The sequence below is a fragment of the Porites lutea genome, chromosome 6 (assembly GCF_958299795.1).
Source record: "Porites lutea chromosome 6, jaPorLute2.1, whole genome shotgun sequence".
NCBI classification, from domain to species: Eukaryota; Metazoa; Cnidaria; class Anthozoa; order Scleractinia; family Poritidae; genus Porites; species Porites lutea.
This window is the reverse complement of record NC_133206.1, coordinates 18,347,172-18,365,467: the sequence shown is the minus strand read 5'-3', so window position 1 is coordinate 18,365,467 and position 18,296 is coordinate 18,347,172. Positions and strand designations below refer to the sequence as shown.

At 38.3% G+C, this 18,296-nt stretch overlaps 3 protein-coding genes across 3 annotated transcripts in view; 1 reads left to right on the top strand and 2 right to left on the bottom strand.

The window, feature by feature from the left end:
* LOC140940788 (apoptosis inhibitor 5-like) overlaps positions 1-18,296 on the bottom strand; it is a 31,854-nt gene that overhangs the window by 10,225 nt on the left and 3,333 nt on the right. The window contains exons 4-13 of the mRNA XM_073389751.1: positions 17,344-17,409; positions 17,078-17,235; positions 15,340-15,474; positions 14,881-14,946; positions 13,371-13,562; positions 12,053-12,175; positions 11,642-11,700; positions 9,295-9,445; positions 8,262-8,321; positions 7,646-7,710 (exon numbers count right to left, since the gene is read on the bottom strand). Of these exons, the coding sequence (XP_073245852.1) occupies positions 7,646-7,710; positions 8,262-8,321; positions 9,295-9,445; positions 11,642-11,700; positions 12,053-12,175; positions 13,371-13,562; positions 14,881-14,946; positions 15,340-15,474; positions 17,078-17,235; positions 17,344-17,409 (1,075 nt within the window). The remainder of the gene's footprint in view (positions 1-7,645; positions 7,711-8,261; positions 8,322-9,294; positions 9,446-11,641; positions 11,701-12,052; positions 12,176-13,370; positions 13,563-14,880; positions 14,947-15,339; positions 15,475-17,077; positions 17,236-17,343; positions 17,410-18,296) is intronic.
* On the bottom strand, positions 2,688-4,848 carry LOC140940791 (uncharacterized). The gene has a single exon (XM_073389753.1). It carries the CDS (start codon positions 4,568-4,570, stop codon positions 3,092-3,094), a length of 1,479 nt encoding a protein of 492 aa, XP_073245854.1. The 5' UTR covers positions 4,571-4,848; the 3' UTR covers positions 2,688-3,091.
* LOC140940792 (uncharacterized) lies at positions 5,187-7,590 on the top strand. Its single transcript, XM_073389754.1, has one exon. It carries the CDS (start codon positions 5,240-5,242, stop codon positions 6,680-6,682), a length of 1,443 nt encoding a protein of 480 aa, XP_073245855.1. The 5' UTR covers positions 5,187-5,239; the 3' UTR covers positions 6,683-7,590.

The window sequence follows — 18,296 nt, the reverse complement described above, 5'->3', positions numbered from 1 at the left end:
TGCCTTTGTTGATGAACTACGTGGTGGAGTCCACAGAAGAGCGAAAGTCTTGAAAAATGGCTGCGTATGACGCCATGGCAAATATAAACATCGAGCAAAATGGAGACTCTGGTAACAGTGATCACGCTACACCACCAACCATTGTCATAAACCTCAACAATAACACTGGCAACGTCGTAATCGGCGATAATAACAACGTGACGATCGAACACATATGTGCACCAAGTTGTAGCACTGGATTAGATCGATGTTGTGCTGATGCTAGCGTTTCGGATGACATTACGACAGAAAATCTCATCTACATCAGAAACCCATTCAATAGTGACACTAATTTTCAGCTTTCGAGACGGACACCTTTACCAATTGAAGAACGTTTAGCGAGAGATGAGAGCAGTCAGCAGCTTCGCGCAGATTGCAAACGAGAAAAACGTAAAGAACACAGCCTTTTTCACGAAGCGAGCGACTTTTTGACACGAAAAAAAAATGACCGTAAGCGTGCAAAGCGGGGCAAAAGAGATTCAAGATTTTCCACATCAAGCTCAGATGAAGAGTCAAGCAATGTCTCGACGTTCAACGAACTTACACCCGAGAGCGAAAGCGACGTCAACCTTAAACAGGGACTTCGACTGTTCAACTATTATAGTAAGCGTTTGCATCCTCTTCGAGACAACGGTCAATGGACTGACTTTGATTGTGTTGCCCAGAAACTCTTGGATCAGGCCGGTGGCAACCTGACGTGTCAAATAATAATCTCTCTGGAAAAAAGCCTGCCGTTAAGTTACCAGAACAGGTTGGAAGAATCAGAGAATCTGTTAAACGAAGCGGTAGAGAAGATTGCACAAACAAGAGGTTCAGTTCGGCCTCTCCTTGAAATGTTGTCGAAATGCTACCTCGCTGCAATTTATCGTCGGAGAAAAATGCTTGGCAAAACGGACGAGTGCTTAGACGAGGCAAAGAAAATATCATCTCGATTTCCGCCATGTCTTGCAATCGCGATCTTACTTTACGAGGAAGGCAGCTACAAACGAGATTTTGCTGCTATGTTGAGTGGGGTTCAAAAGAAGAACGCAATTAGGGAGGCCAAAGAGTTTATGCAGAGTTGTGCAAACTTGTGCTGCGGCCTTGATGGCGAGGACGTGTACGCACGTAAACAACACTTTGCTGTGTCCAAAATAGCAATCATGAATCTTCAGTGCGAAACAAATGGGTCTAGACAGGAGAAAATACCAACAACAAACGTTGAACAAGCACTACAGAGTATGCAAACCCTTCGAAGCGATTGTTACTGCAAGAAGGAAGTAAAAACAGCGAAGATCCAGAGACTCAAGGTGGAGGTCGATATGTACTACCGCATAGAGAATTTCCCTGAAGCTGAAAAGAGAGCCCTTGAGGCGTTAGAACTTGTCGACACTCTGGAGTGTTACTTAGAGAGAAAGCCTTTCCAAGACCGACTGGAGGACATCCGACGTAGGATGGCAGCATCATCAAAGTCATCAAGCAGTGAAAAATACCGAGAGACTCCTAAGCCAGCTGGATCTTCTTCCGATTCACCCTCTTCCCGCAATAATTCGCCGCAATCTTCAGAAACCGAGCACGAGGAATTTTAAATATTATAGCTATTACTGTTTTTGTGTGGAAGCTCAATTAAGGTCGCGAGTCAGTCTCTCACATCCAAAACTTGGGTGGAAAGTCTGGAATCGCGATGTTGTCTTTGTATGTGTTTCTTTCCCTTTCCTCGATTTTCAACCCTTTCTCAAGCAGGCGATGAAATTGAAAGATGTCACGCAACAGAAACAGGAAATCTTTCCGGAAACAGAAGGTTCGAGGTTTCACTACGAAATGACGCATTATTAATTAACAAACCAAATTAATGGTTCCTATAAACAATTTTTTTCTTAGTGTTTTTTAAGAGAGCCTCAGGAATATATATAAATGACTTATTTCTTCGCTTCATCGTACTATAAGTCTCGATACGTATTCTTGAACTTGACTCCAGCGAGGAGAGAAAGTCGACTAGGTCTCTTCTTAGTAACGCTTGTTTACAGGCTAGTGTACCTGAATGGAATACAATCATCAGTTTAACTATGCGCCCCCATTTCTTTCGCATAGCACCTTACCTTGTATGGAACGATTATGACATCTTTATGTACGCATTTTGATACGCTGATTCGTCTTATTGAGACGCTTCTATTTGTCACGCGAAGTTTCGTACCGTCACTGTATACATATATTACGGTCACTTGAACTCTACAACAACACATAGAGAATCATTGCAAAGCTACTGATTGGTACTTTGTTTGGTGTTGCCTAACTTGTACAAGGTATTACAATAAAAAGTAATTTTAGGGAAGTGTAGAAATTAAGATACAAATACTTAAGAACATGAACAAGAGGTCGCGATAAAATATCCGACGTATAAATACAAAAGCATTGTACAGACACAAAGGAGTGTTATGAACTGTACAGAAGATTTATCGGACCGTGTTGTTGTATCAACCATTACCATAGCGCATGAGCGCATAATGATATAAGGGACTATCAGGCCAATATCTACAATTTTATCAAAACCTATTACTTCATTGGTCTTTAAATGCATGGGCTACAATGGTCTAACTTTGTCAATCTACAAGTGTAGCATGAACTTTATAAGGAAAACGACTTTAAAATGCTTAACAAATATGAAAAAAATAACAATTCATTCGCCTTGGTCACACAATTTTACACGTTGCAATGATATTTCTACTCTCTTGTCGTTACTGTCAGGATTTTCCTGTACGTCCTGCTACAGTGATCCTACTGAGCAGTTTGTAAATATGTGCATTAAAATGATACTACACAATAAAAAGGAGCTTTCGCTATTAACAAAAACATACACCTGCAAATGTTGTTTACATTAAGCCAATGACCAATATGATCCAATATGATAAATACAAACATGGGGAAAGGTTGCAATACAACAGCTGTGGTTTCCATGTTGGAAGTAAATAATATGAATCAGTTTGAAACTGCTGCCACAAAACAAATAAAAAAATCGCCAACTCATTTGTCATCGTGAAGCTTTGTCAGTTAAAATACGTTGCGACAAGGTGACCTAAGAGTTCTCCTCGTACTCCGAAGAATATGGTGTGTTATTCTTGGAAGAGCAAGAAGATGAGTCATTGATTCTGGGAATTTCTCGGAAAGTTTTGCTACCGGACGAGTCTATAATCTTTTGATGGATTTCTCCTAACCTTTCTTCAAGTGGCATCACATCCAGGTTAAACTCGAGCCTTTTGGCAATTTCTAACGCTTCCTCAGCAATTGTTCTAGCTTCTATCAAATTGCCAAGGCGATACTGCAAGTCTACATTCGCCATAAGTCGCTGGATCTTTGCTCCTTGCGTTTCAGTCTGGTTAAAATAGTCATTTTCAAGTGTTTCGAGAAGTTTTTTGGCTTCGTGGATCTTCTTCTTAGGGACAAGTTTGCTTCTGGACTCTCGTGTCTCGCAATTCAGATTCGTGATGACCATTCTTGAAATTGCGATGTGCTGCTTTCTTGTATATACTTTTTGCTCGCTATCCAACCGACAACATAACTCAACACATCGCTTCGTGACTTCTTTAGCTCTAACAATGGCCAGCTCCTTTTTCGAACCTTGAATTGTAGCTGCAAAGTCTCGAAGGTAGCCACCCTCTTCGTAGAGTAGTATTGTAAGAGGTAACGAAAGAGGAAATCTGGCAGACTTTTCCTTTGCCAATTGCAAACATCTCTCGGCATTGCCAAACAATTTTCTCCGACGATTAAGTTGCCCAAGGTAACAGTTTGATAAGACTTCAAGCAAGAGTCGAATTGCTCCGCTCATCTGGGAAATGTTTCTAAACGCATCATTGATAAGATTCTCGGATTCTTCCAACTTTCCCTGTAAACTCAACACTAGGCTTTTCTCCAGTTGAATAATGGTTTGGTAGGGCAGGTCATTTGCCTTCTTCTCTAAAAGATATTGAGCAACACGTTCGAAATTATCCCACTGACCATTATCTCTTAGCGGGTGGAGGGGGGTGATACATTCACTGAAATACTGAAGCGCTTGCTCTAAGTTGGTACCATCAATATCAAAGGCAAGCTCCTTGATTTTCGTTTCTCCCACATCCTCACCAGAGCTTGAGCTAGAAAATCTTGGGTTGCGTTTCCGCCGCTTAGGATCATTTAGTTTCTTCCTTGGCTTTCTACTCGGTGCGACATGACAGCACTTCCGTTTCTTTACCACAGGAAAAAACTTCGACACACATGTTGGCTCGGCTTTGCTAATCGGTAACATTCTGTTCGAATCGGTCGAACGACTTGTCTGCTGCGATATGCTACTGTTAAGTTGCTGGAGGCAGCCAAGAGCGCAGATATTTTCGGTGTCGACTATTAGATGCACTTCTGCCCTAGAAGAATCTACTGGAAGCAAAGTCGTAGCACTGCTTGCAGTTGGCGACTGGACATTTGCCACATTATTCCGGCCTATGAGTACTGTTCCAGAATTTCTCTGTATGTTAACAACATACTGAGTCGTTGAATTTTCCATTTCGTCAGACGTCGAAGTCATAATTACACGTAACCTAGTAGAGGGCAGAGAAAAAATATGCAAGCGAAGCGAAATGCAAGTTTTGCAGACTAAAATGGCCTCCCAGCGAATCAAATCTACAGATCTTACCAAAGTTTCACGGGTTAAAAAAGAGTTTTCCCTAACAGATAGCTTCCCCAAATAGCTTTTTTGGCAGCGTCTAACGTTTAACGAAACATCTACAAGAAGAGGCCTGTAACAACAGCAAGAAATGTGACGACGTGAATTTTACGATCAAAACAAAGACGGGGTCGAGGGTCCACGTAGTCACGTGAACTAACGTGGGAGTCAATATCAGAAATCCAAAACAAAACAGAAAATGCACTTATCAAAATTCCCTTCCGAGAAAAAGGCGAAAAGCAAATACAACTTGAAATTTAACAGCCTATAAAAAGGTTGCAAACAGTTCAAAGATCATCAACAACTGTTGTTATCCAAGTTCATGCGAATGAAGCTCAGGACCAACCTGCAACGTCTTACCACTAGAGCAGTTACAATCAAAACAAAAGAGGAGCGACGGTCCATATGCAGTCACGTCAACTAACACGGAAGTGAACCTTCCCACTACACTTTGAAAGCTGCGTGGTTCTAAAGTAGTCACATGATTGGGGTGTTAAAGGAAGCAGTACGATCTTGCGAGTGTTTTTAAACATGGCCGACCGAGCCGCGGTTTTTAACATCATCAACAATGGAACTTTGGTCATTGGTGATAATACAAAGGTAAATGTATTTATAAATCCAACCGCTACATCGAGTCATACCAGTAGCTTACACGGCGAGACAGCGAGAGAAAGGCTTCACACTGGCTTCGAATTAACGAGTGAGCAATATTTAACACATGAAAACACTTTGGAGGACGGCGTACAGATCAGTACAGACCTACGCGCACGCCAGGACTTCAAGAGTCAAAAACGGAAAAAAGAAAGCCTCGTTGATCACGTTAGCGACTCTCTGAGAAACAAAAAAATTGAACGCAAACGCTTAAAGCGACATAAACAAAATTCCAGAGTTTCCACTCCAAGTTCTGACGAGGAAACACAAACGTCGAAGCTCAACAAGCTGGCACTTACGGACGAAAACGGCCCCAGTCTTGAACAAGTACTGACAACGTTTCACCTTTACAGCAAGCGTCTGCACCCGCTACGCGACAATGGCCGCTGGGATGACTTTGCCTCTGCTATTAAAGACCTTTCGGCTCAAAACGTTGGTAATCTGCCTTGGCAAATAATGCTTCGTCTCGAGGAAAGCGTAGCACTGAGTTACCAAAATAAGTTGGAGGAAGCCGAAAAAGTGATGAACGAAGCGAAGAGAACATTTGCACAAACTAGAGGACCATTTCGGCGTTTCTGTGAAGTGCTATCAAATTCTAACTTTGCGGGCCTTTATCGCCGACAAAAAAAGCTTGGGAAATCCAAGGAGTGTATAGATGCTGCAAAGACATTTTCCGCGGGCTTCCCGTCAAGTCTGCCGATTGTGACCTTGCACTACGAAGAGGGCAGTTACAAAAGAGACTTTGCTTACATTGTGTTGCGCGGCTCGAGAAGCGAATCCACAATGATTAACGAAGCCAGAGAAAAGATGCAGGAATGTGTTGATTTGTGTCGTTGTCTTGACCCCGAGCAAGTGCACGTAGGAAAACAACATTTCGCTGTTTCCAGAATGGCGAGAATGAATCTCCGGCTTCAGTACGAGAAAGATACGTTCCCGAGAGGAAAACAAATCTGCAGAGGCATCGAAGAAACTGGAAAACTACTGGAAACTCTTCGCAACGACGAAAATTATTGTAAGAGGGAATCACTTGGAGCAAAGATTCAGAGGTTGACAGCCGAGGCAGACTTTTACTGCTACAAAGGGAAGTTTCCCGAGGCCAAAGAAAAAGCCGAGGAGGCGTTGGAAATCGCCAAAGCACGGCAGTTCAACTTGGAGAGAAAACCTCTACAAGAAATGATGATGAACATCCTGAGTAATATGACAGCATCAAACCCTGAAATATACCGACAGACTCCCACAGCAATTTCTTCTTGTACTGGTTCATCGTCTTCAGACAATAACTCACCACATTCGTCCGAATACGAGATCGAGAAAGACTTTTAAAGTACTGTTTTTATCAAATGTACATTATATTTAGTGGAACTGTTCTCTGCGTCCAATAGAAAAGATATATATCGTAGAATATACAAAGTTAAAGATAGAAAGTCAGTGTAACTCGAGTTCACGCACTGGGCGATCATCAGACTGAAATGTCTGATCCTTTTAAAGCTGTTTGGTTCCCATATGAGTCTTATGTTAGCAGATTATTTTATCCAAATAAATATAATAAGGACTTAAAAGTTTCAGTGAATGTTAACTGTAAGTAAAAGTCTCGTCTCTAGGAACAACAAAATCTGAATTAAGCAGGTGATAATAATATAAGACTCCCATCTTCGAAATGAGTACTTTGGGAACATACAATTAATTACCCCTTAAACAACAGAATAGCCAGATATTGCAGTTTCGTGCTACATAACAAAGGTGGTTTTATGTTTCTCCAAAGTCTTCACAAGTTGCTACTTAATAATTCTCATTCTTTTATACATTCTTGAAATATTTTCTACACTGCAGTTCACTGCTGTTTAGCTTCATTTTCACAATGTCCCATGTCCCTGTCCGAGTTTACTATGCTATTTCACTTGTCAAGTTATACTTGTGTCGTTTGTCTCCATTTCATCTGTGTTATGTCACTGTGTCAAGGTCCTGTCGCTTGTTGACATTTTAGCCTGACAGGACCTCTGTATCATTTCCATGTAAACTGTCATCTAATTTCCCCTTTCTCTATTTATAAATAAACGGCAGCCATCTCTAAAAGTACTTCTCCTTTGGCTGTTGCACATGTGTTAAACTGATATATTTTGCAATTACTGTAGATAACCTTTATCATTTTGTTTTGTACTGTTTTCTGTAATTTCTCTCTGTCCATGTGATCAAAATAGTGTGAATAAATACGATTCTTGTTTGTTGTTGAATGCTGTGAATGGGTTGAGTGATTTAAGAAATCAGAACCTTGTATAACAATCTTACTTCTCATCCACAAGTGTATCTCTCTCCTCTTTAGGTGATACAACTGTAGGCATTTGGGTCTTTGCCTAAAGAAAATTGGAGAAAATCAGAGTTTGTTTCCTTTTCATTACAGTATTTATGACTGTCGTTTTTCTTGTTTTAACTTCCACTACCAACAGAAGATCGTTAAAAGTCGTTATAATGATGAACAACAATAACAATGATGATAATGATGACTAAAAAAATAATATCATTTTGAGATATTAGTGCCTATTGGCACCTACATGTATTTGTTGTCTCTACATCGTGAACTTTTTTGAGTAAAACTTCACTAAGCATACTGACATCAATAACTGTAATAACCAAAAAAAAAAAGCTGCAACAATTTCCTAGAAATGGATATGTCAGACTTATTAAAAAATAATTGGAGTGGTCCCATTTTAAGCTACAATCAAATTATGGCAGTTTGTTTAATATAATTAAAGAAATATACAGAAACACTAAACAACATTTATAAAACAAATGAAAGTATTGAAAGTCATATATTTTTTTAAAAGCCATTTAACAGCTGAATTTTATATTTTTTATTCTCAAGGGCATAGTCACTGAAAAGTCAAGGTGTACTAGAAAGACCTACCGGTGATTTCCAGGACAATGTAACAGAACTTTTGAAAGATGGTGGATTGTGAAACAAGTCCTAAGCATGAATTTAAAAAAAGCTCTTATTAAACAGTGTCTCCCTTTATTGCTAATGGAAAGAATTGGACATAGGACCACCTGGGCCTGATTAAGATAGTTATCAGAAATGTACAATGCACATGGGATAAAAAGTAATAGTAATTTTTGAAAAGTGAAACTTCTCCAGAATAGCCACTCTGGAGACAGTGGGATGTGGTCAGTGTAGGGAGATGACCTATTTCAGTCATTTCCAATAATTATACATGTAGTTAAAGAGTTTGAAAGGATTTTTTATGACCAATTGTACGTTTTGATCAATGAAGTTATCATTTCTACAAATCAATCGCGTTTTTGCTCTTTACACACAACTGTAACTACTCTTCTGGAAGCTACTGATAAAAGGGCTTTACTATCGATCTTGGTGATGTTAATGCGGTGGTTTTTCTTGATGAAGGTATTGGAAACTGTTGTTAATGATATCCTTTTAATCTAAAATGAACCTCAACGAAATACAAAGCACAGCTCTTGATTGATTCCTCATTCTACAATCTGTTCCCTTAAATGTGGGATACCACAGGGAACGATCATAGATCCCCTTTTATTTCTTATTTACATTAATGACTTGCCAAACTGCATAGCATCATGCCAGCCTAGGATGTACGCTGATGACCCACATCACTTATGAGAATGTTGATGTTGATCTGAATCGTGATTTAGATAATCTAAACTAATGGCTTATTTCCAACAAACTTTCTTTGAACACTGCTAAAACTGAATTTATGCTAATTGGATCATGACAAAAATTGAGTCCTTTGTTGAGCCCACTTGAACTCTTGATTGACAAAGTTTCCTCTTAATATTGCTTGCAAAGAGCTGAAAATCAGAAAAGAGCTGAAAATTTTCAGATCAGATGGATTAAGCAGTGCCTTCCAGTTGAAAAAGTCTTATACCCAAAAGTTTGAAAGGATCTAACAATGTGCATACAAGTATACCTTGATGAGGGAGTTGATATTAGAAGTTGTCCTGAGAGCTACAACTTTAATTTTATTTTCCTCTTCCTGTAGAGCAGGGCCAGTTTTGCCTTGGAGTGACAATTTCAACTGTTTTATATACACTTGACAACCTTGAGCAAAGTACTGAAGCCTGCAACAGAATAAGAACACTACCTTTAATCCTTTAAGGTGACTCGACCCAGTTTTTTTGGGGGGGTACCATCCTACTTTGAAGCTCTCTGGTATCCCCACCTTTACTTTTATCGTAAGTCTAACACATAGAATGGATAACATATAGATCAATCTACAATATAACATAAAATTTTTGGCGATCGGAGTAAATGTCACGTGGTTATAATGCCAAGCCCCTTTGAGGTCTGAGTCGAAAATCTGCTGTTGCCGCCATTTTTTCGTGAAAATCTCTCGGCTACACATAGTGCGCATTAGTGCCTTGCGCTGAACAGAGTTTCACCAAAATCGCAAAGACCCAATTCGAGAAATTCAGCGGTTTCCAAATTTAGGTCATAATTTATGCGAAAATGATAAGCAAACTTTACACGGATTATATCTAATAAACTATGAGATTCATCTCTTTATTTTGGGCATCGTTATAACAGATGGGTCCTTGCAAGTCAGCAAAACGCTTTAGGGCCTTGTAAATGCGCGCGATTTCGAGCAAAGCAAACATATAGAAATTATAGTTTTCGCTATTTGTTAACGTTTGTCAGCGTTTAAGAGTCCTTCTCACCAAAAAAGCATTTTCTTAAAAATTCGTAGTTTTTTTTCCTTCAAATTTTTTCAGGGCCACAATTGATTAACTAACTACCCGGACTCTGAATTTCATGGTCATTGAAAAACTGTGACATGATCTTCTATAAGCCCAAACTTGAGTAAACATTGAAGATTTTTAGTGTTTTGGCTGAGTTTGTGCTTTGGGAGTTGTCTATTGTTTCTAGTCTGTCATGATACAGCATTCTTGTTCAGCACGCGTGCAATGACCGCGCTTGGCTGACTTCCGAATGCTCACCGAGATATTCCCGTCACGAGTTGGTTTAATTATTGGCTTGCATTAAACCTATGAAAAAATGATATTTTTTTAATAGTAAGTAGATTTAGTGTGTAGCACTTCTTGATTTTTTTGCAAAGGCACAAGAAGCACGAGAATTGATTAAAAATTGTGAGTTAAACCTCTATGTATCACGCGATGGCCTGTCTCACTGTACCAAAATTATTATATCTCGGTGAGCATTCGGAAGTCAGCCAAGCGCAGTCATTGCACGCGTGCTGAACAAGAATGCTGTATCATGACAGACTAGAAACAATAGACAATTCCCAAAGCACAAACTCAGCCAAAACGCTAAAAATCTTCAATGTTTACTCAAGTTTGGGCTTATAGAAGATCATGTCACAGTTTTTCAATGACCATGAAATTCAGAGTCCGGGTAGTTAGTTAATCAATTGTGGCCCTGAAAAAATTTGAAGGAAAAAAAACTACGAATTTTTAAGAAAATGCTTTTTTGGTGAGAAGGACTCTTAAACGCTGACAAACGTCAACAAATAGCGAAAACTATAATTTCTATATGTTTGCTTTGCTCGAAATCGCGCGCATTTACAAGGCCCTAAAGCGGTTTGCTGACTTGCAAGGACCCATTTGTTATAACGATGCCCAAAATAAAGAGATGAATCTCATAGTTTGTTAGATATAATCCGTGTAAAGTTTGCTTATCATTTTTGCATAAATTATGACCTAAATTTGGAAACCGCTGAATTTCTCGAATTGGGTCTTTGCGATTTTGGTGAAACTCTGTTCAGCGCAAGGCACTAATGCGCACTATGTGTAGCCGAGAGATTTTCACGAAAAAATGGCGGCAACAGCAGATTTTCGACTCAGACCTCAAAGGGGCGTGGCATTATAACCACGTGACATTTACTCCGATCGCCAAAAATTTCATGTTATATTGTAGATTGATCTATATGTTATCCATTCTATGTGTAAGACTTACGATAAAAGTAAAGGTAAGGATACCAGAGAGCTTCAAAGTAGGATGGAACCCCCCAAAAAAAACTGGGTCGAGTCACCTTAAGCCCCAACAATGACCAATATCAATTTCCTCCTTACAATATCCACATATTGTCAAGAGAACAGGTGATGAGAATTAGTAAAGTGATCAACAAAGAGATAAACACTTTGATCTTCCATCAAATTCTCTCAACTTATTCTAGAAGCAAATGTATGGAGATCAGTTTGGAGAATTTTTAGGTGGATATGGAGCTTAAATGATTAAGGCTACAAAGTACATGTACACGAAACAGTTGCACAGAGTGAATAACAGCATAGCAAATTTACCTTAGTCTGAAATCTCTGAGACGCTCTGCCGCTGTGGTATCCGTTAAAAATTCAGGATTCTGAAAAAAAAAGGAATTAGTTCTTGAAAATAAACTATTTTTTTTAAGTAAACTGCCTTAGTGGGGTAAAGGATCCTTGCAGGGGTAGCACCTTTCCAGTGACCTTCATCCTACCTCAAAACCAACAAGAAACAATAAGTAACAATCAGAGTTGATAGTATGACTATACATGCATGTAGTAAGGCCAAGGCACCTGCACACTTGACGTCTTGGAATATCTTGTGTTCTAATTTGTTAAAGTTATGATTAATATTATTATTAAAACAGAACATCATGTCATCCAATTCAATTTGGTCTGTAATCATACTTGTAACTAAACAAATTGGTCGTAATAAGGGACCTTTCCTCATACCTTCTTTGCTAGTTGATGAAATGCAAAAATAAGGCATTCAACATAGGAAAACTGTAGCTTTGGCTCAGAGTTTTGGTCAGAACTCTTCTCTTCCTCCTCCCCTGGTGGTAGAGGCATGTATTCCTGGGACAAAGAAAGGTGAGTAAAAAAACAACTACTCACAATGATAACCAGTATAGTATTTGAAGTCAAAAACAAGGGCGAGTGCTTCATCATAGGTTCCAGACACCAAGAAACAGACAAGGCCATAGCCTGACTGTTTTCATCTGTTTCAAGACGTTTGGAACCCATGATGAAGCACAAAGCAGGAGTGGATTCACATTGGTTTCCACCATTTTACATAAACCGGCCATGCAGATCCAGGTTCCTTCTACGGCTTCTGATGTCATCAGTTATAACAGCGAAGGACAACTTTGTCCGCTACCTTACGCAGAGTGAAGAGATCTTTCAAACCATAACAAAATGAGAACAATTCAGTCAAGGAGACCAGAGAAAAGGATAAAAAACCATGTAACATTGACCCAAATATTTCCATGAAGATCTTGTTCACACTACCCACCTACTTTTCTTTTCATCTAATCCTAAAATCCTAAAAGCCTTCCCAAAAACTTTTCTCACCAAAATGATGACAGGCAAGAAAATGACAGGCAAGAAAAGTGAAAGAAGAGGGGAGGAAAAAAAGCAAAAAGAAGAAGTCAAGACTACTGTGTGACTTTTAAACCCAAAAACTATAATGTCAAAATTTTGCCCAAACTTTGCAAGCTGATATTTTGCAGGTGGATCAGAAGTCCGCAAAATGTACCACCTGCAAACAGCTTTGTGGTAAGTTTTAGCTCTTTATAGGCAGACAATGACTAGAAAACAGCTCCACTAGCTTCAAAACTTTTTTGTGGCAAAATTCTCAGGGGCGAATGGGTTAAATGAATTTTCAATAAAGATTTTCTGGACTTCCCCTAAAAACTAACGCCTTGGGCACTCAGTAGGAAATTGGTTAGTATTTATCCTAAATCAGCGCCTGCAGAGCCTTACTTTTTGACATGTCTTCTCGTATGAAACAATAAGAAATTATGCAGCGACATGTTTGGTATTGCACTGTTTCCATGAGTTGTATTAATTGAAAAAACATCTCACAGAAATGCAAGTGTTTGATCTCGGATGAAAAACATGTTTCATCTCAGTTGAAAACCTGGTAATGTTTTATCTGGTGTTTCATAAGGTATCAAGATTCATCCACCTGACCCAAAATAATGGTCGTCATTTATTGGCTTTGGACTGCATGAATAATTAATGAGTTTAAGAAGTCTGAAATAAACCTCACCAGTAACAAGTTATAGATGGGTTCAATAGCAGCTTTGATGTTTTCATCTGTCAAACCATGTGGTGACATCTCGGCACATAATTTCAACATATCTAACTTGGTATCTTCACCATCTGATGCAACCAGTTCATTTAGTTTTGGAAGAACACCCTCCACTATGTAGGTAAAGAATGTTTGTGCTGATGCTCCTTTCTACAGTAAAGGAAGTAACATGTTCTGGGTTAGTTGAAAATAGGCCTTTTGTAAAAGATGATCACATGATCAACTTTCTGTAAACACAATAGCAGTTTACTTTTAGAAAATCCTGTTGGCAGGAACTGTATGAGCATTCTAAAATACGGTAACCTGTAAATTTTTGGCTGCCCAAAATTAGAAGGATTTGTATGGGAAAAACGATTCTTGCCACCCAGTCATGGCTGAGTGGTTTTCCATACAAATCCTTGAAAATTTGGAGATTTTTAAACTGTCGTAAAATATTTCCTTAAGCATTATGGGGCTCAATTTTTTTTATAACAGGCAATTTGACACCTTAGATGCCTAAGGGAAAGAATTCACAATAGTTTAAGAATTCAAAAGTTACAAGGACTTGAGTGAAAAACTAATCGACCATGACTGGGTGGTTACCTAATTTATTTATAATATACCTTTTCAGTTCCTGCCAACAAAATTTTCTAAAAGTGAACTTTTTTCATGTTTACAGAAAGTTGATCACCAGATCAACTATTGCAAATGGCCTAGCAAACAGCAAATGGGCAAGCTAATGCTGAAGTTACCTTCCCAAAGCAGTTGCACAGGTCTACTAATCCCACTTTTCACTAACATTTACTTTATCACAGCAAATGTTGCATGTTTGTTAGACAACTCATAATTAGTTAAACATGCTAGCCCAGCAGACTGCTACACTAGCCCCGGGCTATTGGACAGCACTTTTAATTTTGTCTCACCTGGAGTACATGTACAAATAAATAAATATACAAAATCAAGGCTACACATAGTAAACACTCCTCATATTATTTTCAAAAATTAATTTGCCAAATAGAGTCAACTTATTGTCAAAACATCAGTTGCATTAAGACTAGCAACAAGGCTGTACATCTAAGAAAAATTGAAGGGAGCCCAGTGCTCTAAAAATGTGAAATCCAGGGTGTCTAGCATATCATTTTATGAAAAAACATACATTTTCTCTTTGCCTGGGAGCAAAAGTTAGGTAGCAGGGGCCACCAGGTGCTGCTAGAGCATAGCCTTGAGCATGACTATTATGTACTTGTAAATTGATTGATTAAAAACATCTTAAATCTTTGCAAAAGATTATATGGTTCTTTTGTGCTTGGCTTTCTAGTTATTTTAATCCTGCAGAATACAGTTACAGAGAAGAAGAGGAATGAGACAAGCCTACCACTGATGCCCTTTTAGAAAGGTCTGTCCTGCACACATTCTGTACAGTGCACTATTGTCTCTACTGAAAAAGTCATGTAACAACATAAAATGTTACTGTAAAGTAAATTCTTACCACAAAATATGGAATAGCTTGTCTTGCACATGACAAAAATCTGTCTACAATATCAGGATCAGTAGGCTGGAAGAATCAACATAAAATAAATAAGTATCCCATTTGTTTTCCTATTGATACAGAAAACCAATAAAATAATGTAGTCTAGAAAAAGAATACATTCTTGGTTCCTGAATAAAAGATCCAAATTGTTGAGACATTTAGCACAGGTTAAAACAATTTAATAACAAACACAAAAAAGATTGTACAGGCAGGATTGTTTTATTACAAAGTAAATACAATATATTATATATTCAGTCTCTAAATCTTTTTTACTGTTTTTATTTACTCTGTGTATGTGATAATAGGAAAAATCATTTTCCCACTTACCTGAAAACCAAGGAGGTTGTACCACGATGATGACCCTCAAAAACAATATTAAGGTAAATGTAAATATTTCTTTTATTGCACGTGACTTACCTGAAAAGGTTGGTTAAGTTCAGCTTGCTCTGTAACAATATCTGCAAGTTCTTGATGGGCACTGGCCATAACTTTCAGAGATGAGAGGATGGTCATAAAAGTACGAAATTCTTCCCCTGTGACATCTGCCATGGCCTATCAAGAGAAAACCAGTCAACACTTGAACATGCATTGTCCTTACCAGAGTTAGGCCCACTATTGATTCTATCACAATATTTACTGCTATATTCCTAGACTTCCACTCAACTAAACAGGGACTTCCATTGGTTGATTCTTGGTCACATGGCCTTGCTAAAATCAAATGTATCCAGATCGTGATACATTTGATCATGAGCAATTGTACCCTGCTCAGGATACATTACAGGACGTGATCAAAGCATGGTGGAAAGTGGCGAGACAGAAGGTGGGAAAAACACTCCCAGTTTTCACTTTTGGGGATGAACACAACAAGGGTCACACCACAAACATGAAGTGACCGTGACCACCACTCATAAAGTTTCGCCGTGTCTTTAACAGATATAAAGACACTCATAAAATATTAATTTCTTTTGTTTTTCTTTATGAATTATTAATGAGTTTCTACAGCTCTTGTAAGCAACCACCCTCTATTGTTTTACCATACAGTCGCCTACAAGAGCTCATTCTTATAAACGACCAGCTTACAGTATGACTACTATAACTGGGGCCACCTAGACAAAGTTGACCAATTATTGCATTACACGAAAATAGCAGTCATTACATTAAAAGGCAAAAAATGTAAATGTTATTTTGACTTGAAGTCACATGTTATTGCAAAGTGTGGCACTGGTAGCGCAGAAATTGCTTGTAGATAACAAACATGTCTCCTGGGTGTTATATGTTAAGTTTCAAAGAAATAAAAATTGTCTGGTGAAACGTTTTGCTTTGTTGAAAAATGTTTGCAATCAATACTTAAATTTTGTGATTCGAGTAACTTATCATTTCTTCACGAGCTGCTGATTGGCCCACAACCAACTTTCTAGGAATGTATTGTTATTTTCCTGTAATCTGATTGGTCAACTTTGTCTAACTGGCCCCTGTTAAAGTAGTTGCACTGTAAGTTATGACCACTTTTTCAAATTTACCAGGTGGTCGCTTATGAGAGCTTTGACTGTATGTTCTTTTATTCTCACAAACCTCACAGTTGATCAAGGATTGAGAATTATTTATGAGGAGAATAATTAGATATTAGTTTTGCCAAGGCTGACAAAAACTGTGGTCTCAGATATATGCACAAGATGTAAACACCATGACCAGTACTGTGACAAAAGCACAAACAGGTGCATGTCATACAGAGTAACTGTCATTTAATTAGCCGAGAGATGATCATCATTAACCACAATAAAATATGCCACAAAGTTTTGTGGCTGTTTTCATAGCCTCATGTTACACTTTACAATGCTCAAAATGTTCTAGAAATACATATATCATGAACAAAATATTTGAGTCCATTGACCCCTCTTTCAAGTCATAAAAATAAATTAAAGTACATACATTTTGGGGTGTACGGTAGCTTGTACAGAAAATTGAAACTGTTAGTAGAGTCACTTCATTCAAATTTTAACCTTAACAACCAGCTAAGGAGAAACTTTTATGAAAGATTTACTTGAAAACAATATGAGGAATGTCAATCACCTCTCTTACTTGTAGAAGCTTACCAAGGGACATTTCTTAACTGTGGACTAGTACTACTATTTTATAATAATGTCCTGAGACTTACCTTTTTTATCTCTTCAACAAGATACTCTTCTGTTTCTTGCGATGGATTTAATACTGTCTTGCCATATTCTTCCACAACACCAGATAAAAACTTGATAGCACTCTCTCGTGACACCTCTTCCCCACTGAGAATTTGTGAAAATAACCCTCCAATGGTCCCTGAGGGTTAAATAATATTAATGTAGTGATGTACATGAACAGTGTGTAGATATTTTGGCAATGCCATGGATATTTCGTTTAGCATGTTATTGTAAGTTTGAGAGTTACCTTTAGGCTCCATTTTAAATAGTGATGTAAGTGCATTCTTGACAATGGTTAACTCTGTCGGGTCATCTGCAAGGGAAGTAATGATAAATTATAAGGCACTTACTTAGGGTTGCACTTACAAAATCTCACTACTGAAAACAAATTGGAAGTGGCACTTTAGAATAAGACTACCATAAACTGCAAAAAGTCATTCTATTCTATGGTGGTGGTGGTAAGGGCCAGGGGAGGGAGGGTTGAATTGTGCATATATGTGACCTTCTCCAGGAAAACGTACACTAACGGTTTTCCGTTTAACGGGTAAAAACTAACGGCTAACGAACGGCTTGTTAACGGCTTTTCTAACGCCTTTAATGGGTTGGCTAATGGTTTGAATGGGCAGGCGAAAAAATCTAATGACCTACAAAAGCGTTCGAACGGATTTGCTTTGACTTTCCTAACGACTTTTTTTAACGTTTCTAACCGGCGCATAAACGGCTTCAAGAAACAATCATCTAACGGTCTAAGAGAACGTTTGATAAAAATCAAACGTTTCGAGTGATAACAGCTCAAAGAAAAGAGTTTCAACGACTATAAAACATTATGCACGATGAAATCAGTTGTACCTGTCTGACATTTCAAATCATTTAAGTCGTCAATAAAACTCGGGAGACAGACAACACATAAAATTCAGTTAAAAACCCAATCTCTAAAATTCGTTTATTACTCACCAACGTTCGTCCAAGTCATGGACCAAAAGTCGCAATGTTACTTCTGTTTCTCGGGTTATTAGTTTACTACATGTAGTACGCAAACATTCACGTGCACGAGTTTGAAGTTTTCGCTCCAGTCTCGCGCTGTGACTGTTTTGAAAATGAGCAAGAGCTTTTCTAGAAAGTAAATTGTAAAAATTGATAAATTTTCCCTGTTCTTTATCATATCTTGACTAAAAAAGCGAATTTTTACCGCTACTTGGT

Coding starts and splice junctions, on each gene's coding strand:
- LOC140940792 (XM_073389754.1), top strand. CDS start 5,240: ATGGCCGACCGAGCCGCGGTTTTTAACATCATCAACAATGGAACTTTG.
- LOC140940791 (XM_073389753.1), bottom strand. CDS start 4,570: ATGACTTCGACGTCTGACGAAATGGAAAATTCAACGACTCAGTATGTT.